This window comes from Carassius gibelio, chromosome B5 (assembly GCF_023724105.1).
Source record: "Carassius gibelio isolate Cgi1373 ecotype wild population from Czech Republic chromosome B5, carGib1.2-hapl.c, whole genome shotgun sequence".
Taxonomy (NCBI): domain Eukaryota; kingdom Metazoa; phylum Chordata; class Actinopteri; order Cypriniformes; family Cyprinidae; genus Carassius; species Carassius gibelio.
Genome location: NC_068400.1, coordinates 20,751,279 through 20,775,836, shown reverse-complemented (window position 1 = coordinate 20,775,836; position 24,558 = coordinate 20,751,279). Strand labels below are relative to the sequence as shown.

The window sequence follows — 24,558 nt, the reverse complement described above, 5'->3', positions numbered from 1 at the left end:
GCCCACAAAGGGTAGGGAAGTCTGAGCCCAGTCTTCAGTAGAGCTCACAGACAGAAAAGTGGTTTCCTTACCCGAAGCACCAAGGCCCACACCCTCGACTAGTGCTGGACCCTGAGCTCCAGAAGCCATCCTGACCCATAAGAAATAAAGACGAACGGGTCAGTTCTTACCTCGGCTTGAACTCCCTCAAAAACAGTTTGCCTTCACCCTCCATCCCTGTCATCATCTCTGAGCGATGGAGTTTTGTTTCCCACGGGTCACCCCCTGCAGGTGCAGCGTGTACCTGAATGTTTTACCGTTGTGATACCGGACCCAAATACTCAAACGGGTGAATTTCCTCTTTCCACATTTACACACGTAGATATCAGTTCCCCGCTCCCTCACAGCGAACTTTCATTCACAAAATTAGATCTACTTGCATCCCGGTTTAAGGCCTGGGCAGCTCATTTAAGAGGTATTATTCACACTTTGGTTCAGGACGTTTTACAGCCACTAATTCCTCGTTCCCAAAAAAATGGCAGGCTAAGACCAATTCTGGATCTCAGACATCGCTCACATATGTGCCGGCCATTCAAGAGGTTAACTATCAAACAGATCCTCGCGCACATTTGCCCCGAGGACTGTTTTTTATCAGTAGACCTGAAAGATGCTTACTTTAACAATAACATAGTCCCCATCACAGGCCATTCTTGAGACTCGTGTTCGAGGGAGTAGCCTACCAATATACAGCCCTACTATTTGGACTGTTTTCTGGCCCCTCTTTTACTAAGTGCATAGATGCAGCTGTTTCCCCTCTGAGGCAGATGGGAATCCGCATACTCACCACCTTGACGACTGGCTGATCCTGGCTAAATCAGAACAGGAATTAGCCGCTCACAGAGTGCTGTTACTCAGCCACTTGGAGCACCTCCGGTTGAACATCAACCTTCTGAAGAGTCATTTGTCACCCAGACAGCAAGTAGTCTTTCATGTGAAAAATTTTGGACTCTGCCCAGATGCAGGCTTTGGTCACCCCGGAATGGTTCCTGACTATTAATCAACTAGTGGTATCGTTAATACTTACGTCTCAACCCTCAAGGTTTTTCAGAGGCTGTTGGTGGCCTCATGGCAGCCAGCTCCTCTATGATTTCCTTTGGGCCTGCTTCACATGTGGACTCTCCGATTTTGGCTCAAAGACAGAGTCCTGTCCCACGCTTAGCACCTGGGCCACTTTTATATAAAGGTAAGCCAGTGCTGTATCAAAGTTGTGGCCCCTTGGACAAATTCACCCCTGTTTCAGTCAGGTGAACAGTTGGAACTGACCTCCAAGAGAAAAGTGTTTATGACTAGGATTGGGTACTGAAACCCGGTGCCAATATGAAGGTGGCAACCCTGCACTCATCACACCAACACTGTTTCCTCTAGTGAAAATCTAGCCCTTAACACATATGAATGCATACTTAATAAGATGATCATGTTGGTATTTTCATTAGAAATTTTAATATTTAGTATAAAACATATTACAGTGCATGTGGCATACCACAGTCATTCACATAACTGATCGAAGACAGTGACACATAGCACTATGTCAATTCACAATTCAGAGATACAGTGGAAATATTATGTGTGGTTTTGTATTAATGCCCAATCCCAATTCTACCCCTTTCCCCTACCCCTCCATTTCGCACCTTCACATGAGGGGGTAGGGGTGTCTCGATTCTCTGTGCAAAGGCAAAGTGGCTACAGGAGAATGGACCCTAGAGAATGGGAAGGCAGAGGTAGACCTCATCGCTTCAGAAGACAGCTCTCACAGCCCAACTTATTTCTCGATACAGCGAGATGCTTTGGCCCATAATTGGCCCAGTGCCCAGCCGGTATGCTTTCCTCCCGATAGCCCTGCTTCCGCAGGTCATCAAATGGGCCAGGGAGACAAAATGCTCAGTTCGCCTGGTTACCCCACTCTGGAGGAACCAGGCTTGGTTCCCTGAGTTACTGCAGCTCTCCGTAGAAGCCCCATGGCCGATACCAGTGAGACAAGATCTTCTCTCGCAGGCAAAAGGTCTGATTTGGCATTCCCCAGCCAGAGCTGTGGAGCCTTCATATATGGAGCCTTAATGGGAGCTTACAGCTTAGAGATGTATTAGATCTATTGTTTCTAAAGTAAATGAAACAGAGTTGTAAGCTTCTAATGTAATTGAAACTGACTGTGAAGTTGTGATAATTTTGATAAGATTCTAAAGTAACTGAATAGACCCAAAGCAGTGTGGTCTAAGAATTATTTTATAACTGTTGTGTTTATAGTGTAGTGAGTCTGACGCACCGCGACGCTGTGATGTTTAATGCCCAAAAGCAGTGTTGATTTCCCTGATCTGTGGCTTAGTAACCTTTTATAAATATAACATAAAATCCCAAATAGTGTGATTTTGTACAACATACTGTGACAGTGTTACATTTTTAACAGTTTAGTTTAGTGAAGTGTAAGGCCCAAAGGAGTGTGGCCACGTCCGGAGAAGTGAACAATTTAGTTCAGAAGCCCAACGTAGTGTGGCTGTTTTATTCATTTGCGTCCAAAGCACAGGAGCTGTGAATAATTCGACTAACAGGTGTCTTAAAGCAACTAGATAATGTTCAGTTGCTAAGGCACTTCAAGCTCTTCTTCCTCATCAGTGTTGTGGGTAACGCGTTACAAAGTAACGCGTTAGAGTACTCTAATTACTTTTTTCCTGAAATTTGTAACTTAACGCGTTAGTTTCGTGCGTAAGTAATCAGTAACTTCGTTATTTTTTTAAAAAAAAGTAATCCGTTATTTTAAGGAAAGGAAAATCCCGACTGCAGCCTGCTTTTTGTCAGACAGTAGTCCTAGGTCTACTGTGCCACCTGCGGATGTACAGTATCAGCGGAGCCGAAGCTCTGTGATCGTAAAGTCAATGGCTGTGATGCGTCTGTGCCCTGCGCCTGACCCTGTGTGTGTGTGGGTTTTTTTTTTTTCGAACTCCCGGCAAGATGGCAGAGAGGACAGCGTTTGGTTTATGGAAGTACGCACATTATTTTCAATTTGTCAATGAAAAAGAAAAGAACATAACGGTAAAATGCACACTCTGCTTTGGTGAAAAGCTTCTGTCGACCGCCAAAAATTCTACCTCAAATTTAACGCTACGTTTTAATCACTACTTTGAAGAGTAAATGTAAGAGGACTGTGTTAAAGCGAATTTAGGCTTGTGACTGTGAGTGACACTTTAATAATAATTAGTTCGGCTATTAAGCGATTTGTCATTTGCCTGTGTGGCAGTGAAGGATTTAATTCGGTTTGTTATCATTTTTGTTTGACAGGCAGCTGTTAATTTCTGTTAGATCATTGGCTGGCTGGTTGTTCATCATTTTTAAATGGATTTAAATCTGCAAGCCTGTTTAAGGTTGTGTTTACAAGTAAGCATACTTGTACTTTGATAACTGCATTATTTAAAGTTAAAGAAAAATCAGGAGTTATCTTGTGGTGCTCATAATATAAAGTAGCTACCCAGGCTGGGTAGGTGCGAATTTTGATTAATAATATGTTCTGTGATAATAAATAAATAAAACGCCATGTGGAATAGCCGATTGCTGACTGTCTTTCCTGTTATTGTTATCCTGCAGTGTTAATTTAGTCGGATGACTGACGTTATTCAATGTCGGGAGTCACGACTTCTAGGTGCATTTAAAGGGGCCGGGGGCTGTGTCTGTCATGTGTGAGCCGCTGCGAACTGCTTTTAATTTTTGGTAACGCATGAGTACTCTAACGCGTTACTTTTATGAATAGGTAACGCTGTATCATAACTGATTACTTTTAATTGATGGTAACGTTGTAACCTAACTAACTACTTTCCAAAGTAACTATACCCAACACTGTTCCTCATACAACGTAACTAAGAAAATATTAGAAGATATTAAAACAGAAAACTAGTTGCTAAATTCTCAAGTCAGTGGCTATGTCATGTCATTGAGTAATTGTGAGGCTGAAGATATAATTTTGAAGGAACAGATAGCAAAATTGATAAAATAAATGTCAAAGTCCGAAACAGAGAAAGATACATTTCGATGTTTGTATGAAGCGACAGGTAGACAGTTTTTACATGCCCAATCCAGTTCTGAATATGACGAAAATAACTGCAAGGAAGCCTTTAGTCAATGACATAATTCATCAGATGATTCTGTGAGATTCCCAATAGCACCAGTGTGAAGAAGACAGACTGGAAATGAGAGGGTTCTTGATCAAAGAAATGACAATAGCCAAGCTGTTCGACAACTGTTTTTGTTTACAGCAGTGGGTACTTTTGAGCTTGATAACTTTACTTTTGAGCCTGAGTTTTTGTCAAAACTGGAAAAGGTAGTGGATGTTTATAGTGTGTCAGACGAAGATGCTTGTATACTTCTTATGATCTGCATTCCTCGCTCATTAACTATTACACTCTCACCGGAAGTTTGTGACAAAAGAGAAGACAAAGGTGCAAGGAGAGATTCTCTAATTAAACTTGCTGGGTTTAATTTGGTTAGCTTGAGAAAGATATCTGAGTAGACAATGCAAATTGGGGAGCATCCTCTATCATTTGCATCCAGGTTGTGAGAAATTATCAGCTGTTACAGTGGTTTGCCAAATGCAACTAAACAAAACCTCATGTTTAAGTCTGCATTAATTGCACAGAGTAGTTCACACAGAAGCCGTTGCACGTAGATGTAAATACACCATACAAGCAAATAATTTCCAAAATGACACAACATTTCACTGCAAGAAGTCAAATGAAAGCTAGACATCCAGTTGCTGCTTTTGACAGGAGAGAATGTTCTAGATTATCTAATGGTTACCATCAGAAACCAAAGAAATTAGAAAGAGTAAATTCAGAAGGTGTTATGCATGTGGAAAAGCTGGTCACATTGCTAGACATTGTCAAGACAATGAGAGAATGAGAAGCTTTGTCCGTCATGCATGTGGAAAGGATGAACACATAGCAAGGCACTGTTTGAAGAAAGGTAGAAAAGATCAGGAAGTTCTTTGTTTTGATGGTGGAAGGATGGGACACAAGGCGAGACAGTGTAACTTCACACATAATAAAGATGGGCTACCACGATTTGCTTAAGAAGATAAGCAGTTTAGAAACCAAGTTGGCACTGTCGAAAGGAAATAAGGAAGAAACCATCCACACCTTGCCAGACACAGCACTGCATGAACACGACTGTACTGTAGCTCAGTCACAAGCAGATGCTGATGTGAATTGGAGGAATTGTTTCATGATAGTATCATATTTTAGGAAAATATGTTTATTATCAAAAGGGGGGTGATTCTTTATCATTTCTGAGAAATGTGTTCATGGCATTAATATTTTAAAATAATTAATGAGAAATTCTTTAATTGCATTTTGTGATTAAATTTCTATAGCTTTGATGTTTTGAATGTAAAAAGATTTTTGTGGGGTAAAGGGGGGGCAACCTCTTCTTTTTATCTCGTTTCAGCTATAAGCATCAAGATGTTTGTTTGAAATGTGTACCTCCGGGAGAAAGATGATCCGGTCATCTGAAGGACAAGAAGGACAGGAAAACCAGTGGAGCCAGGGGACTTTCACAAGATAATTGTCTTCTTAAAGAACAGAGTGATCATCAGAACCAGAAATCAAGAGATTTCAAGATCTACAATATCCAGAACTCCAAGCCTAAAAGATCTAGAAACCCCGAGACCCACAATGACATGGATGTACCTGACAGAACTTCACAAACTGCAACATCCTCAGACCTCAGTCTAAATGTAAAGGTGTCATGCCTCAGACTAAAAGGCTTCAGTCATCGAACAAAACGGCATCGCGCCTCGGACTGAAAAGCTTCAGGTCTCAGGAAAAACGATGTCAGGTGTCAGGTCTCATACAATTAGGCATCAGACGACACGAACTCAGGTGGAGTATCGCGTTGCCCCGCCACATGTGACGTCACACGCACGCCGTTCAGATGAAGTGGTGTATAATGGTTGATTGATGGCAAAAGGAGGTGAGCAGTGTCTGATATATTATATATTAACAGTTTTATTCAAATGTTACACTACTTAAGTTATATAGAGTTTTAAAAAGTTAGTTAGCCATATTGCAACCAGCAAGCTTTTATTTTGGCAAAGTAGTAAAATTACCGTCTGAGGATGTCTTAAAATGTACACCGTACTCATAGTAACGACAGAGGAAAACGGTGCATAGCAACGACATGGAAGACGACACATAGTAACGACAAAGGGAAACGACGCATAGTCATGACACAAGCAGCATTGACACGCAAGACGACACAGTCAAACGGACAGATGACAGGAGTAAGTTGAGACGACACATAGCATAGACAGACAGTATGGCGACATAATTTTGGCACAAATGGAACCTCATAGAACATTGTCTACTGAATGCACACACGTGGACAAAGGACGTCCACACTGAGAGAATGGACACAATGCAAGTGACAAAATGTTAACACAAACACACAAACATGCACGCACACACTGTGTTGCCTATGTTTTTGATCCTTTGGCTTTTGGCTATGTTTGTACTGTCATAATGTTTAGTACATTTAGAAAATCCCTTTTGCTGTTAAGGTTATCAAGTGCTACCCCCCCAAAAAAAAATGTTTGTATGTAATTTTGTCAAATTTTATGGAAATATTTTTATGGAAAAAAATGGAAATATTGCCATTACAATGATTTTGTAAGGAGAAAAGATTATATGAACACTGATGTGTAAGTTGTGGCACTGCTTTACTCTCTGGCATTACATACCCACTATGATTATACCCACTTCCCTCTGTTCCCGAAATAAATTGTATAAAATCTTTCAGGAGAATTAAACATATTCTTATAAACTTATAGGATTTAATTTGATAAAATACTTAATGGAATATAAAGGTATATAAGTATAACAGAGAGATTATAGCTATAGTTAGCTTCAAGCTTCACATGATAATTAATGAGATTAATACGTTTATTTCAAAGTTTCTATCAGTCACCACTGAGTGTTTGTAACAACTTCTGACAACAATCCAATTAAATTTATGCGAAGATATATGCAGCTTATGCAGGGTGTGAAAGAAAAGTAATGTAACTAGTGTAAGTACTGTTGCCAGAATGTAATAGGTAAAAAGGGGTAACTATGAGAAATATATTACATTTTCTGAGTAACTAGCCCAACACTGATTGTGTGCAATGGGGAAAAACAGGAAGGTTATATTAAATGTTGTATTTTTTTAATGTTGCATTATTCATCCAATATATTTTGACAAAATGACTTTCACTTTTTCTCATATGAGTGTTAAGCCCATTATTTGGAGGAAAAAAGATTCAGGAACTAAAGAACACCCAAGACCACATCTACTATGGTCATAAAGGCCATCAAACACTGCTATGTTGGCAGGGGACAAAGACAGAAAGTAGTATATTCAAGGAATAAGAATATAGCTAATTGTTGGCCATAATTGTGAGTAAATGGATTTTTGTGAACTTTGTGGAGTTTGCAAAATATGCTTGTATAGTGCCAAGATATGAACCATTTGTTTACTACAAACAGAATAAAAGAGTAGTTTTTTATATAATACCTAAATAACTTATAAAACACTTAGATAAGAGGTTATTAAATACTCAGAAAATGATTAAATAAACAGAATTATTTATGCATTATCTGCAAAACTGGTTATTTTGAATAAGTGTATAAATATCTAAAGCAATTACCTATGGTGACAAATTCTATCACTAATTACTATAGTATTTTTTTTACCATTTTATTTACACAGTCGATTTTACACTTTTGTTGAAAAAGAATGCTGAGGAATTTAATTTCCTATTTAATTTGTTTTAAATAATGAAATCGGATATTGCCACTTTTACTATTCTGCAGTAATTGTATACTGTGTCGTGTACTCAGTTTACACATTTTCTGATATTTGCTAAAACATCCAGTATGCAACCAGAAAAGCACCCTGTAAGAAATACTGCATCCCATGATGCACTGCACCCACCTTGACCTTTCATTTCCAGTGTCATGAATGAACCAGAATAACTTTTAATCTATTTGTTGTCTAATCTCATCAGTGTTATTATTATTATTAATAATAAATAACAAATTAACACTTGCCAAAAAAACATATGGACATATGAAATCTAAAAAATAAAAATTAATAAAACATTAAATTAAATGTAAAATTTAAATTATAAAATAAAATCTAACTCAAAATATTAACAAAAACTATAATGGTATATCAATGATATTAAGATAATATATTTAATCATTTAAAACTGTTGCATGGAATATATTTGAGACAAAAGACTAAAAGCTTTTCAGTTTTATTGAAGGTTATTAAATCAACTGTTTACAAACCTGATCTTTGAATTAAATTATAATGAAAACTAAAAATATAAAAAGAAAATCTAACTCTAAAATATTAATAAAAACTATAATAATATACGATTGTCTTTTCTGAATATCCTTTCATGCATAATTTGAGAACTTGATTTCCATAAACAAATGTATAAACAATAACACAAGAAAAAATGAATCAAACCCATTTTGGAAGAAACCAGGTCATGAGAACTGAGAAAATCGTTATTTAATATGCACAGAAAATGTCTTGTATGATTAAATGGGCTTGTGTCTGTACCATCTGTTCTGCATTCAGTTGCTAATTCCTGTTCAATTAAAACACACTGACATCCATTATTCATACTAGGCCTGCTTTTTTTAGTTTGCGTTTGAAAAAAGATGGTGTTCATCTTCACATAAGCAACGCTTGCATTGATCTGGCTCACCCTATAAAGGTGACTTGAGATCAAGCTTGTAGTTTCTTTTGTTGTCACAGGTTTGAATAAAGTGGGAAATCAGTATCCGCAATAAATGACATCAATATGGATCCCTGGACGCGGGACACATTTTCAGGCAATGCTCTGTAGCAGGAAGCTGCTTCACAAAAATAGCATGTTTCAGAACAAGGGCAGAGCCGCATATAATACACACCATAAAAACAGGATTACAGTTTTAAAAGGCAGAGTAATTCCTGGTTTTGGCCTGTCGTCTGCAGACAGACAGCGCCTGGTGGCTGATCCTGCCAGGATGGTCAGGACAATACACTTACCTGCTTTCATCATATCTGAGGCTTTGCAGATGGTGGACATGTAAACTTGACATGTAAAGAGTGGAACAGACAAGATTTGAATGCCAGACTGATCCAGTTTTGTGCCCTGACTAATAATGATCAAACAAGTTTCATGCATGCACTGCACTTAGAAAAAGAAATGATGTTAATTTAATATTTGACTCTATTCTATATTCTGTTTCTTTATTAGAACGGATTTTGGAGTAATTGGAGTAGCATTGCATCACTTGCTCACCAATGGATCCTGCAGTGTAAATGGGTGCCGTCAGAAAGAGAGTCTGTTTTTAACTTTAAACTCATTTTGAGCAAGTTTTCTTTTTTGGGTGAACTATTCATTTAAGAATTTAATCAGTCGTTTCACAATCACAAAAAAAGCTTCTGTTATTTACATTTTTTAATGAATGTTGGAAACTTGCATATTATTTTAATTGCACTCAATGTTACAAACAGTCAAACCAATACATCTAAACAGACTTTTTACATCCCAAAAATTGACTTTTATGCAAGGATTAGTATAACGGCATCAAAAATGTTCAGTTCTCTTAAAGCACTGTAAATTTGTAAACATCTGAAGTTCAGGATCGTTGTTCTGCGGAGCTGTAAATCACATTTAAAGTATGAAGCATAGAAGAGTGTCCGGAAAACTATGTCTCCTCTATGTTTCAGAGGGGTTCTGCGTCATAGTGTATCGCGTCAATGGAAGGATTTAAAAAGGATCAGAGTTCCCTGTAGTGTTGTGGGGCTTAACGTGTCGTCACTGTAGACAGCTTAATAATCCCACGAGCCACACATTCATTGCCCTCAGCATGTTTACATACACCCACAATCTACGGCGCGTTCCTGGGTGATGCTGTTCAGTGATAAATCTGAGCCTCTATGGACCCCAGAGCTGCAGCACTTCACTCAAAAACATCATGAAGCCATCTCTATTATTTGTGCTTTCTAAAGAAAGCTTAGTTGTACAAATTTAAAATGTCACTTGACACTAGAAAGTTGTTAGTTAATGCTGATCTTTGTCCCTTTACCCACTTACGGTTTAACGAGCAAATCTGACATGAAAGAATTTTCATTACATGACATTTCAAGTCTGTTTATAAATTTTTATGAAAGAAACTGTGGTGGTGAATTTCCATTTGTACGTCAAGAAGCTTTTAATTAATACATTGTTATAGAATTTATATATATATATATATATATATATATATATATATATATATATATATATATATATATATACACACACACACACACACACACACACACACACATATACATTATTAAATATTTTATAATTTTTCAAGTAAAATAAATATTTGTATTTTTTACAGTATAGCAAAACTGGGACACATTGCATATTTACATATTTGATGTTTTATTTTTATTATTTAATTTTAGTAAAAAACAAATATATAATTTTTAGAGCAGGACTAGGAAAACATTTTATAAAAAATAACAATAATACTACTGCTACTAATAATAAAATATTAAATTTTTTAGAACAGAGCAGAAGTAGGAAAAGCATTTACATATATAAATGTGTGACATTTTTAGAAAACATTTTTAAGTAAAAAATATATATAATTTTTACAGTAGAGCAAATCTAGAGAATTTTCTTTACATGTTTGATATTAAATAGAAATGTGTGAATTTTATATTTGGTCTATTTTTAAATAAAATAAATATTTGTCATTTTTAGAACAGCAGAACTATGATAAAGATTTTATATTAAATAGAAATATGATCAATTTTAGATGTTTTTTTTTATTTATGTTTTACATTTTATTAACTAATTAATTAATTTATGTATTGGAACGGAGCAGGAAAAAAATCACTGATTTAAGATTTTACATATTTCATTGACTATTTTAGACTTGTTTTGAAATAACAATTGCTTGATGCTTCTCGGCCTTTCCGGGTGATTTCTCTGAGATGCCACAGCCACATGTTAAGACAGCCTTCTTTTATTTGACTCAATCACAGTTAACACTGATATGATTAAGATGACAAACATGATTTGGAATGTAAACACTCAATAGTCTTGGTCTGCAGTCTGACCTCACAGTCAATGTCCACATTTACTGATGACAGAACTGGAGAACACCCAGAGAGTTTTTGGTGCAACTTTCATCCCGAGATGCTGAGGCTGACAGGATAAATGAACAGAAGTTCAGCTCTGGATGGATGGATGGATGGATAGATGACACATGACATCTGGTTTGGGTCTGCACTCATGTTCAGTTCATGTACAGTTCATTGTCCCAGATCAAGGATGAGGTCATAACAAACGAGGGACCTGTAGTCCTTAAAGGGTCGTCTAAACAGAAATCTTCTGAAACGCTTCAGAAAGACGCAGAGAAGCCCAAGCAGGAAAAAAGCAACAGAGGGCATGGAATGGACGGGAGATGATCGGGAAAGATGGCCAAGGCATCCATGCTCTGTGCTGGAACTGTCCAGGATGGGCAGCACCTCTGAAGTCTATAAACAGGCTGATACTGCATGGCTTGATAGCCAAGATGGTCAAACAAACTCTGGCAAATTCATTCATTCATTCACTCTCTCTCACAAACACAATCACACATGTGATCACACAAAAAGAGTTTAGGAGGAACACCTTGGGACCAAAGGGGATGAAGCACTGCAGGGGCTTTTTGACTGCGATAAAGGAAAAATAGCAGGAACAGCAGGTCAGCCTTGCACTCTTTTCCTGGCGTGTTTGGGTCGTCTCGGTTTGAGGATGACATATCTGCTGTAGGTGGTGTACTGCTCAGACAGAAATGGGATAAAAAAGGCCCTGAGCAATCTGGAGGACCTGTGTGGGAAAGACACGAAAAGGGAACAGCACCAGGGTCATGAACAGCGAAAAATAATGTCAGTCTCCAAAATCCATAATTAGTTTTTTTTTTTAAATCAAACATTTACACTTTTATTTCACCACCGCGAACAGAATAATGACAACCAGAGATAATTACTGATACATTGGGTCAAGGATAATCTCTTTTAGGATTGATCAGACATCCAGTGTCACAACTATTTATGTTGAGCACTTGACAATGATGTCATAAGAACACAAGTTATCTTTAAAAGAACACGGGGGCCCTCTAGTGGGCCCTACAATTTTCAATCATTCTTTACAGTTGTGTTCATCTCTCAGCATGGATCATCCACAAGAATCCCTTGTATGTTAACAAATTTCCACCCGTTTTTCAAAAATGTCCTTAATCCAGACATAAAGACTTGCCTGGTAGTGTCTAGAAAAGGCTTTTCAGCAATAATGCTCCACTCCTCTTTGTTGGAGGCGTATCGTGGTTCACGAGGGGCTTCTGTTTCCGTTGCAAGATCCACCAGGTAATGACACTGCTTCAGTTCTACCTGAGAGCCAGAGAACATGGACAATTACAAAGTACTTCACATACAGCTGCAACAATGACATATGCAGACACATGTCAAGATTTTAGATAAGTAACACTAGTTATCTTTCTTTGAACTGGTGTGAAGTTAAAAATCTATAAATAAAAGAGGTGTTAAAGATTCAACTAATAGTTGATTTTCCAAAGTAAAATGTCATCCTAACTCAACTTGAAAGTGAAATTGATTTTTACAGTTAACAAATAAAAAGGAAGTTCTATGATAAAAAAAAAAAAACTCAGCTGTTATGAGGCTTTATAACCTTGCAATGAGTCAAATGCTAAATTGAGGTGTTTGTAGAGGAACGCTCACGTATCGTAACGGCTCCTCAAGATTCTGATCGTTCATGTCCGATGGGATTACCCAGGTGGCATCAGGACCCATGGCATACGGCTTAGGTAACTGACCCCTGAACTCTGACTGGATGAACTGTAAGTGCCAGCTGCAAAACAAGATGATACAGTTAACACTTAATACACATTATAGATCTAGAGTACCATTCAAAAGTTAGTGGGTTTTTGAAAAGAGTTTCTTATTCCTATTCTTATTCCACGGCTGCAATCATTTGATCAAAAACAGCCCAAACTGTAATATTGTGAAATTGTATTACAATTTAAAATGTTTTATATTTCTGTATATTTTAAATGGAGTTTATTTCTGAGATGGCAAAGCTGAAATTGCAGCATCATTCCTCCGGTCTTCAGTTTCACATGATCCTTCGGCGATCTTTCTAGAAAGCTGATTTGGTGTTCAAGAAACATTTCCTATTATTATCAATGTTGAAAACAGTTGTGCTAGTTAACATTTGTTGTGGAAATAATTTTTTTTTTCAAGATTCTTTAATGATTAAAGTTCAAAAGAACAGCATTTATTTGAAATATATTGTAATATTATGAAAGTCTTTACATTTGAGCTATTTAATGCATTCTTGCTGAATAAAACTATTAAGTACTTTAGAGAAAAGATGAATAACTCTTTGAACGAAAGTTTATATTTATGTGCAGTTTTGAGAATTTAATTCGAATTCAAACTCACTTGTTGGGCAGCAGAAAGCTGCTAGGGAAGCGATACCACTCTTTGCCCACACAAACATTGACCAGTCTTCCCTCTGGAACTGTGTGGACTGTAGGATCTTTAGCAATGCGATGAAATTCTGGATACAAATCCAGCGGAGCATGATAGCCTAAAAACACACAGCAACCCCATGTGAGAGAGACATCTGGTGTGTGTTCACGGTGTGTGTGTGTGTTCACTGCTGTGTGTGTGCACTTCGGATGGGTTAAATCCAGAGCACCAATTCTGAGTATGGGTCACCATACTTGGCTGAATGTCACGTCACTTTTAAGATAACTCTACTGTGTGGGCAAATTTCAGCAGAACTGGCCAAAATCTCTTGGTCCCTCTCTCGCTCTCAACATCCTCACCTCTGAAGAGGGCCACAGATCGGGACAGCGAGAGCACTGCAAACAGCAGCACGGAGCCAAGGGCCAGCCAGTTGGAGGAGATGGTGTAGTGCTCCAGACGGTAGCGCTGGAATATGAAGTGATAGCATTTCTACATGGATAAACAGACAGAAAACATTTTAAAATGGGGAATGAATTCAAGTTTCACATTCATATTTTACACAGGTTTAACAGCTAACAAATTTGGACAACACTGAGGAAAAATGCTAATAAATAAAACAAGAAGTTTTCCGTTTCAACACACAAACGTTTTACCAAATAAAAAGGTCAGCAGTTTTGGATTTCATCCCACTATTTGATGTGAGCATAAGTATTGGAACAGTTGAATTTAAGGAAGATGTAAATGATTAAAAGCTAATATTTAGTTGCAGATCCCTTGCATGCAATCAGAGTCTGCGACACATAGACATCACCAGACTCTTGGTCTTATGCCTTGAAATGCTTTTCTCCAGCCTTTAATGAGGCCGATTCCAACTGTTGCTTGTTTTGGGGAGTTTCTGTCTTTAGGCTCCTCTTAAACTCGTGAAATTAATGTTCAATCGAATGTCAATCTGGAGATTGATTTGACTTTACATTTCTTTGCTCTGATAAAGTCCTTAACTGAACTGGCAGGGTGTTTTGGGTCATTGTCCTGATCCAATATGAAGTGTTTCCTAATGAGTTTGGTGGCATTTTCTTGAATATTGGTAGCCAAGATGATTTTGTACCCTACCAAATTAATTCTGCTACTGCCATCATACATTAAGTCATCATTAAAATGAAGAGGTCGTGTTCTAAAGATAGCCATCCATGCCCATGCCATGACACTATACCTCCACCAAGCTTTACAGATAAGGTTGTATGCTTAGGATCTTTTGCAGTTCCCTTTTTTCTCCACACTTTTGTTTTCCAGTCACTTAGATAAAGGTTAATCTTTGTCTCATCGGTCCATCAACTCAGTTCCAAAACTCTACTGGGTTCTGCAAACTCTAATCATGCCTTTCCATTTGTGGTGCTGATCAGAGGTTTGCATCTTGCTGTGTACCTGTAGCTTCTGTAATTCTGCATCAAATTCTCCTGTGGACTTTAGATTGACAGAGCATCACTCCAGCTTTCTGAAGTTTGTTGGTGATTTTACAGACATGTATTTTAGGGTTCATTTTCACAGCTTTTATGATTTGTCTGTTATAAACTACTGTTGTTTTTCTGATCAGGTCGTCGTTGGTTGCTGATGTCGCCGGTGGTTTCCAAACCCTTGATTTCTCCATGCCCTTTGTTCTTCCTATGGTTCTAATTGACTTCCTCTTGCTTTTCTTTTAGAGTTGTCTTCCTCGTCTTCATCCTGGTTTGTGTATGTCATCGTTGGATGCAATACTCACAATACAGAAGCAATGGATATAACTGATACGACACATTCCATGCTTTTAATATCTGAAGAATTAATGCAGCAGGTCACAGCTGATCACTTCCAAACAACATATGCTCACATCAGATAGGGAGATGAGACTCTAAAAGTGCTGATCTTCTTAGCTGGTAAAACATGTATGTGTTTGAAACCCCCAATAATAAAATGAGACATTATGTAGTTTTGTCTTATATTCGTCTTTTAAATCAAATTTACAAATTTCTTTATTCCACAGCAAACAGAGCAAATTTGTCTTTACTGTTCCAGTACTTATGGAGGGCACTGTATGCTAATATTTTGTTTTGAAAAGTTATATGAATACACTACCATTCAAAAGTTTGAAATCAGTAAGATTATGTTTTAAATTTTCTTTTAAACATTTTCTTTTTAAATAAATCTTCTTTTGAACTTCTTAAAGAACTGTGAAAAAAGTGCATCACTGTCTATGTATATAAGTATTTATCTAATATAAATAATACAATTTCACAGTATGTTTGTTTAAATAATTGGTGAACATAAGAGAATTCTTTCAAAAACAAAATAAAAAAACAACATTTTGAACGGCAGAGTACAGAAATATCATGGTTAATGAATATGTTTATCATTCAGTACCACTGTATCACCATCAGCAAAAAATTCTAACCTGCAGTGATGAGAGAGCCACTGCCCCGCACAGACAGATGAGAGGGTAGATGGGAAACAGAAAGCGCTCCTCTTTATGCGGACGAGTGAAGAACACCAGCATCCACAGGTACATAGGAGACAGGGTTAACCAGTATGGCCGGCCGAGGTTCTGAACTGCAATTATACAGATTAACAGACTGTTCAGAACGCTACATGAACATCACAAAACAAGTCAAAGATAAATCTTTCTTACCATTGAATCTTTGGAGCAGTGCCTCCATAAGTGCCGTGAGAGGAAGAGAAAAGAGGGCCAACACAAATACAATGTTGAAGTTAAGGAAACCATTCACAAAGTAGTAATGCCAGGGCTCTGTGCCTTTAAGAAAGAAAAAAAAAACATTGTAATGAAAAAGTACTTAACTGTAAAAAAATGTTTAGTTTATTTTTGAGTATTTTCTAAATGCATATACAAATGATTTGAAGTTTACCATAAAGATCTGGCCCATGAGGAGTGAACACATTGTATAGTATTATATTCAGAGGAGCAATCACCAATTTTCCATAGTAGTAGCTGTCTACTACAACAACAGGGACCTACAGAAACATGTAAAGATAAGTGTTATCACATAAGTATAATACACCATTCTTGGATATTTTTTTATTTTAAGATTCCATTTTGTTATTGATGGAATCTCAGTGTCCCAAGTCAGATAAAAAAAAAAGATAAAAACAATTCAGCAACCTAAGATGGATACAGAAATCAATGAGTTTCCCAACCAGAAAGAGGAGCAACGCCACCAGAGTCCACGTGATAAAACTCTTCCACTTCTTCTTCAGAAACAGCAGGTCAAAGGCAATGGGTATGCTGCAACAACAATCAGTAAACAAAGCCGAAATTCACCTAGTTGGCTGATCAGGATTATTTCTATTGGCTTTTCACCAAATCCTAGTAAATATTGACTTTGTTGAGTAAATGAAACATAGTTACTAGCCATATTTATTTATAAAGGAACTAGAGTATAATTCATGGATTAAACTGCAAGACCTACAGTCTTGCACTCACTTTTTTATTTATTTATTTAGCTTTTTATGAGTGGGAAGTATGGAGTAGACGGGATAGCAGTGGTGGGAAAGAAGAAGTGGGATGAGGACATGACCCTGGTCACAGTCGAACCTGGGTCATTTACCTGCTGAACATGTAAATATTCACAATTCTGATCAGAGGACAAAAACACAAAGCCCCATATTTGAATAGGTAACTGATTAAGTCATACTATGAAATTGCAGATTTAAAAGTGACATTAGGTGAAATGGTAAAAGGAAGCATGCACCAAAAGTTTGAAGTTGGTAACATTTTTAATGCTTTTGAAAAAAAAGTCTTAAGCTCACCAAGGCTGCAATTATTTAATCAGTAAATACAGTAATATTGTAGAATATTATTATAATTTTAAATATGGTTTCTATTTTAATATGTTTTTAAATGTAATTTATTCCTATAATGCAAGGATGAATTGCTCCAGTCTTCAGTGTCACATGATCCTTCAGAAATCATTCTAATATTCTGGGCCCGTATCCCAAAATAATTTTTGTGCAAAAAGTGGCTCCTAGCGGCCAAATTCTAAGAAAATTCTCAGAGTCATGACGTTTTCTTAGAATTTCCCCGAAAAGTGACACGAAAATCCCAGTTAATATAAAAGCTATTCCTCAAGATTCCTAGCGCTTAAAAGGGCTCCTAAGGCGAGATCTGCTAAGAGCAGGGAATAGGACTTTTAGTGGCTTAGAAGTTCCCCTAAGCATCTGCACAAAATGGCCAACAGAGGAGGCAGGAGAGATGTCCTGCAAACACTGGATGACAGGGAATTATTGAGACGCTACAGATTGGATTGTACAGGAATCATGTTTGTGGTGGATCTCCTTAGAGATGCAATTACTTCACCAACTGGGCCAGCAACAAACCCTACTCCTCAGTCCAGTTCGGCTTGCGATTCCTTTTTTTCTCCATTTTCTGTGTTTGTAGGATATTTGTTAACAAGCCTTCATAAATAGACCAGCCAGCAATCACAGACATTGATAAAAGCTGAGCCGTGTTACCCTCGTTAAGACCACACTGAGTTGTAACATTGTAATTTCTACTTCATTAAGGACAGCCCCTTGAGATAGGCCATCTTGTTTTCAATGGGGTCCATATGGGAGTGAAAATACAAAATATGCCAGCTAGGATATTAATATGAACAAATAAGACACAAATCATTATTTGAACAGGGTGTAATGAGCTTAAGTTTTCACATATTTTAGATTCTAATATTAGGCTATAACCCCTACAGCTTACTATTCATTTTCCAGATATTTTCTTGAATGTGAAATATTTACAATTACAGTCTGCATAAGATTAGAGTGTATAATTATGTTTATTGATTTGAGGGTACATCCTTTGCTTATTATCACCAAAAGTTGAAATGATGACTCATACCTAGCAACTGGGTCAACCACACCTCCTCACTAAGATAAGATTTTCCATCCACTCCTTGCTCAGAGTTCACTGAAAATGTTCTGGAATCACTTCTAAGCTAAAACTCCTGGCAAGGAATTTTTAGGTTAAGTTAGGAGCTCTCTGAGAGGATTCTCAGAATCTTTAGGGATACGGGCCCTGATCTTTTACCCAAGTAACATTGTGAACAGTGGCGGACCTAGAGTGTTTCTTTTTTTTTTTTTGCAAAATTATATATCAATAAACTGATCTGATAACAAGGCTACAAAAATCCTTACAAAATCAGGCCACCTTTTACAGTGTACTCTGAAATTATATTATTATATAATTGATTTAATATATTATGATATTAATTATTTATAACTTGTGAAGCCACCTCTTACAGTTGTAATCTGTTCTACGATGTGATATAAATCTGAACTGTATGCAGCAACATTTTTAACTAGTAAAGCCAACTGTTACAGGTATAATAACAATCCAATCTTTTTAGAGTCATTGTTGTGCTCAGCTCTTTTTCATTCATTTATATTGAATTAACAAAAACATTTTCGGTAACACTTTAGAATAAGGTTCCATTAGTTAATGTTAGTTAACCACTTTAGTTAACATTAACTAATCAAGAACAATCCTTCTACAGCATTTAATAATCTTAGTTAATGTTAATTTCTATATTTACTAATGCATTATTCAAATCAAAAGTTGTGCTTGATAACATTAGTTAATGCACTATGAATTAGCATGAACTAACAATGAATACCTGTATTTTTATTTACTAACATTATCAAAGATGAATAAATACAGTAATAATTGTAATGTTCATTGTTTGTTCATGTTAATTAATACATTAACATTAACTAATGGAACCTTTTTCTAAAGTGTTAACACATTTTCTAATGTTTAAACACTAATGTTTTAGTGTTTTCAGAAATGCAACAATGGTTACGTCTACATACACCCTAATAATCCATTTGTAATCGGATTGACGGCTAAATCAGATTGAAAAAGTTCATATAAACACATTAATCGATCCGATTGAACTCGATCTGAATGAAATTTCAATTGGATTGAAGGGGGTGGTTTATTCCTGTTTTAATACGATTGAGAGTGCATGTAAACATTTGATCGGATTGAACACCGAAACTGAAAGAACTGCACATGTGCAATGACACAGAAATAACATAATAACGTATGACTCATGGAATGATTGGCTCTTCCTTTTGAATAAAGTGTTTCATAATTGCATGTCCTGTAATTATAAAACTCTCCTTTCACTCGGCAACTGTGAAGTGGAGCAGGACAACCTTGTTTTGGATACTCATCCACAGGCAACCCATTTTGGTCGCTGGGAAGGGCTCTTTTTTTTTTTGCACGCTACATATGAGCAACACAGCACACGTTCACGTTCAGTGTGCGCATTTAAAAAAAAATCTATTCCAATTTGAAGCTTGTGACATATAACCCGATCACTTTATTTAGCGTTCATTTAAACACTACAATCAGATCATATTGAATTCAGTCTGATTGAACCAAAAAGTGTGCATGTAAACATAGCCAATGAGTGTATGGTCTCATTTGCAATTATATATACAGTGCTTAACACATTTATCAGGCCCCCACCTCCAATAAGTTTGTGCCACAGCTGCACTAAACTAAGTATTGGTGATTACCAAAATTACCATTGTTATGTTTATGTAATGGTTGATCTACCAGTATGTGTAAGATCTTTAGTCACAGTAGTGTTTCTAATGCTCAAATATAATTATTGGTGGGATTGAATGATTGTAAGATAAACTGCACAAAAGATCAATCAAAAGCAAGTCTTTGGGAACAACTAAAACTATCTGGCAGTCAGTAACAACTGAGACTGTGGAAAAGTGCATGTTTTTGGTTATTATGACCATTTAGTTGTTTCAGTTTGTTATTTGCCGAATGATAACACAATATTTTAGGGGTGCACAATAAATATCGGCTGATGTTAATGAATGTGGATTTGCGCAGCTTGTCAGTTACCAACAGGCTCTGTGTAGTATGTGAAATCACTCATCTGCTGCTGATTAGAGAACCGGCTTTACTGACGAGATGTGCATTAATTATTGGCCAATATTTATTGTGCACCCCTACAGTATAGTTAAAAAAGTTTTTGACAGGTAGTCTATTAAAAAAATGTAAGCAATGTATATAACTACATATAGTTTTGTGAGGATTTTAATTGAAAATAAAACTTACAAACGCTCCATAACGAATTCACACATCCATGAGCGAGGCATTTTAGTTGAAGAGATGGGAGTTGCACGAAAGCATGCTCCTAGAATCTGTTTGAGTAATATATAGCCGTCGAAACTAAAGCAGACCAGTTCACGCAGTTGTCTAGACTATGCGTAAATCTGGCATGAGGAAACAAAACTTTCAGAGAACTTAGTATGTTCTGATGAAAAAGGCCACAGTTAGATAGACGTTTGAGAATACATCCCTTGTTTTACCGCAGAACATGTATTTGCGTGGTGCTCCAGGGCACTTGCCCAATTGCACATATGGTTAATCCGCCTATGATTGTTAATTATTATAGTGCTGCTTAATATTTTTGTGAAAACTTTTTTTCAGGATTCTTTGATGAAGAAATAAATTCAGAAGAACAACACTTATTTTAAACAGCATTTTTTTTAATATTGTAAATGTCTTTACTGCTTCTTCTGATCAGTGTAATGCTAAGTAAATGCATTCTATATAAAAGTTTAAAAAAATAAAAATATTGCAAATGCTAGTGTGTAAGTATCAATTTATGTTAAAATCTTATTTATAAAAATATATTTATTTTAAAATGTTGATGCACGTACAGGGAGAATATTGGATTAAATGGATTGAACCTCCAAAAGCAAAAATGTTTGGGTAAAGAAAATGGAAATAATTCTTAAAATATGAATCACCCAAATACTTACGATAAAAATATGTATTTTAATATAAATACAGCAACACAAGTTCATGTCAGATGAGGAATATTTATGGGAGGAAATTATTTATTTGTGGTAGAAAACCCTTCTTTTCAATCTTCATATAAAATATAGATTATTCTTACCCCAGCAGTGCACTAAAGGGCCAGCCCAATATGGCCCCCGCTGCAATACCCAGCACAGCCAGACTCGGGCGCCCCTGAAACCAGCCAGTCATAGCTACCACCGTACTGTACATACAGAACGTACTGGGGAGGAAAGCTGCACATAACACAAACACATTAACCTGCAGAGCATTCACAAAATAATGTCAAAAAAGAAAACTGGAAAGCAACCAGAAAGGCCAACTATGAGCCACTGATCTGACTCACCTGCAGAGGAGCAGAACATCCCTGCGCTCAAGACTAGGAACGCCAGCAGAAGCCGGCCCACATGCAGGCCAAACTTTTTGCACACAGCCCTGTGCCAAATGCATGAGATTAGATCTTTAAACCACATTCATTTTTAAGAGTCACCTATTTTAGCCCAATGCTGATTTAAGGTGCAATACGTAGTAAGACTTACTTGTAGAAGTAGAGCTCACACACACAGCAAGTAAAAGCTAGCATGCAGCGCAGGAAATAAAACACAAGGACCTGAATGGGAACAAACAAATCCAAAAAACATATTAGTCAATGTGTACATGTCAAAGAAGGATTATAATGAATATTGCACATACTTTAAAACACACAGAATCAAAATTGCTAAACAACCAGTATAAGGTTGGTGACTAGTTTACCTTGTTGGTTTGTAATATTTTGGCATGAAAGCAGGCAGGAAGGGCATGGAGCCAAAGATACGCATAGGACCGAATCGCATAGACCGGGGAATATTCCCATGTCTGCATTCCTGTACCATACAGCAGGTAGTGAGTCTGGCCAGCAAAAACAGAAAAAGAATAAAAAAAATTGTTGAATGAACTTTTCTTTTATATACAAATTTGGTAGTTTTCAAAAGAAGACTGACACTCAGCTAAATGGCCCATTCATAAGTTTTACTTTGATGGTGCGTTTATGTTCAGGAATAGACATGATAACTTTCTAGTGAATACAAAAACAAGCTTTTGCATCTGAACTGCACCTTTACAGTCTCTAGTGGTTTGGATTATTAATACTCCAGGGCATTATGGGATACAACAGTGACATAGATCAGGGCTCAACAATATGGATTTGCTTTCTGCTGTTCCAGTTAGACCAGTAGTTCAGCTTTTAACTTCACTGTTTACACCATAAACATTATACATTTTTAGCATTATTAAATTCTAAATAAAATCTATTATGATTATTATAATATGTTATAGTATATATAACATACAAAATAGTACATGTAACAATATAGAATGGGATGAAAACTATAAATAAAAATATAATTATAAACAACATATTATATAATAAGATAAAAATTATAAACAAAAAACGTTTTGTACCATTGTCATAAATTTACATACAATTTTGAATTAAAAACTATTATAAATGTATGTTCATTTGTCCCACCATAAGATGTTATATTTTAATATAATAAAACATATGATTATATTAAAAATATAGTTAAAAATAAAGTTATACTATACATATAAAATGAGTTAAACATAATAAATACTAAATGATTTGCACCATTATGTCACAGTTGTTGGATAAAAAGCTGTCATGGTGTTACAAGCTATATAGGTTCCAGCAATAATTGCAAATACATTTTTATTTGAATTATTTTATGTTATTAATAATTATTATTATAAGTACAAAGACATTAATTGTACTATTAAAGCTTTTAATAATTAATATTAATATTAACAATAAGCTGTTACTGCTATTTTTATAAAGTATTAGGGCTGCCCCCCAATAGTCGACTAATCATTAGAGGCTTGGTCGACCAAAATTTTATTAGTCGCTTAGACAAGGAAAAAAATAAATGTAAAAAAAAAAAAACAATAAACTTTTATTACCAATAAAACTGTAAACCAAGAAAATGTGCAACTCACTGGCTCCCAGTAATTGTAGGTTTCATCACAGTCTGAGATGTTACTGAGCAGCGCAGCACAGAAGCGTGCTGAAACCAGACACTTGAAGGCCGTGGAGCCCTCAGGAGCCCATACCTGCCCTGCCTTACTGGATGACCTGTAAAGGAGAGGCGGGGGATAGGAGCTAATGGGCTTATCTGGGAGCAAACTAATAAGCAATATGGGAACAGAGCACAGAGTTATACCAGGCAGGCTGGCATTCATTTATTTCAGTATTAAACTAGAACCAGTCTAAAACTCATCCACAAGCATAACCAATACAGACACTCCGTATTTTCACACCGAGCAAAAACACAACAACGTCGATCGAGGGGCAATTTATTCCTCATGCGCTATATTTCAATGTAAGAAGATTATGAAATTGGACATGCGCTCATGTGCACCTGACACATACAGCATCAAATAAACTTATATGCCATAATAATTGTGCCACTGTCTAGTGTCACTAAGGCAATGCATCTTATGAACCACAAACGGCATATATTTTAAAACAGTCATGATTTAAAAGAATATGTTTTGCAGCTCGGTGTTTGCACTCCGTTGGAGATGGGATGTGATTGAATTAATGAATGAATGAATGAATGAAAGCCGTTCATGTTACACTGAAGCGAGCTTATTCGTGTCGCCTGGACAGTGCATTTGACTATTGCTGTCTCTCTCCGCTGTATTCGTGTTATTTATGTAGTTTATTTGGCATTACATATATGTTTACTCTCTGTATTATTGGCATATCCAGACAGCTTGACGTTATCGAGCAAGCGAGCTGTCAACAGCACATTACACCGCGCGGGAGCTGGACTGGCTTATGGGTACTTACTCGTTTCGGGGGTCACTGGACTTATTGTCCTCAACATATTTGTCGTCTTTTGCTGCTCGGTGGTCAGCGGTAGGTGTGCTGGTCACGTTGTTCGTGTCTTGTTTGCTCCCTCGTCTGTTGCGCTGACGGAGAGACTTCGTCGCCATGTTTCTACTGGCGGCGCGTGACGTCATCGCTAGAGGAGCACAGGATAGGGGTCTGTTTCATAAAACAAGTTTACCAAAAAAGCCAGGTTTATTTCAGTTAGTCTGACTTG

General features: G+C 36.7%; 1 protein-coding gene across 3 annotated transcripts; it reads right to left on the bottom strand.

The window, feature by feature from the left end:
* Positions 1 to 11,062: 11,062 nt before the first annotated feature.
* alg9 (ALG9 alpha-1,2-mannosyltransferase) lies at positions 11,063 to 24,482 on the bottom strand. 3 transcript variants are annotated; one of them, XM_052557519.1, is made up of 15 exons: positions 24,303 to 24,482; positions 23,447 to 23,633; positions 22,208 to 22,342; positions 21,994 to 22,064; positions 21,801 to 21,889; positions 21,555 to 21,690; positions 16,771 to 16,858; positions 16,482 to 16,587; positions 16,247 to 16,369; positions 16,013 to 16,167; positions 13,947 to 14,052; positions 13,558 to 13,705; positions 12,835 to 12,964; positions 12,356 to 12,486; positions 11,063 to 11,926 (listed from the first exon to the last, which is right to left on the bottom strand). In XM_052557519.1, the coding sequence occupies exons 1-15, from the start codon at positions 24,473 to 24,475 to the stop codon at positions 11,803 to 11,805; spliced, it is 1,902 nt and encodes a 633-aa protein (XP_052413479.1). In that variant the 5' UTR covers positions 24,476 to 24,482; the 3' UTR covers positions 11,063 to 11,802. The 3 variants fall into 3 exon arrangements, with proteins under 3 accessions (XP_052413479.1, XP_052413478.1, XP_052413480.1); XM_052557518.1 differs by having other exon boundaries at positions 13,947 to 14,076; positions 24,303 to 24,481; XM_052557520.1 differs by having other exon boundaries at positions 13,947 to 14,076; positions 23,447 to 23,582; positions 24,303 to 24,480.
* Between the last annotated feature and the right edge of the window lie 76 nt (positions 24,483 to 24,558).

Bases quoted from the DNA above. Each gene is read 5' to 3' on its own strand.
- alg9 (XM_052557518.1), bottom strand. From the start codon at position 24,475: ATGACGTCACGCGCCGCCAGTAGAAACATGGCGACGAAGTCTCTCCGT. The intron at 16,370-16,481 runs GTAAACTTCAAA...TCTTTCTTAAAG, and splicing joins TCATGGGCCAGATCTTTATG to GCACAGAGCCCTGGCATTAC. The intron at 12,965-13,557 runs GTGAGTTTGAAT...CTTGTTTTGCAG, and splicing joins AGCTTTCTGCTGCCCAACAA to CTGGCACTTACAGTTCATCC.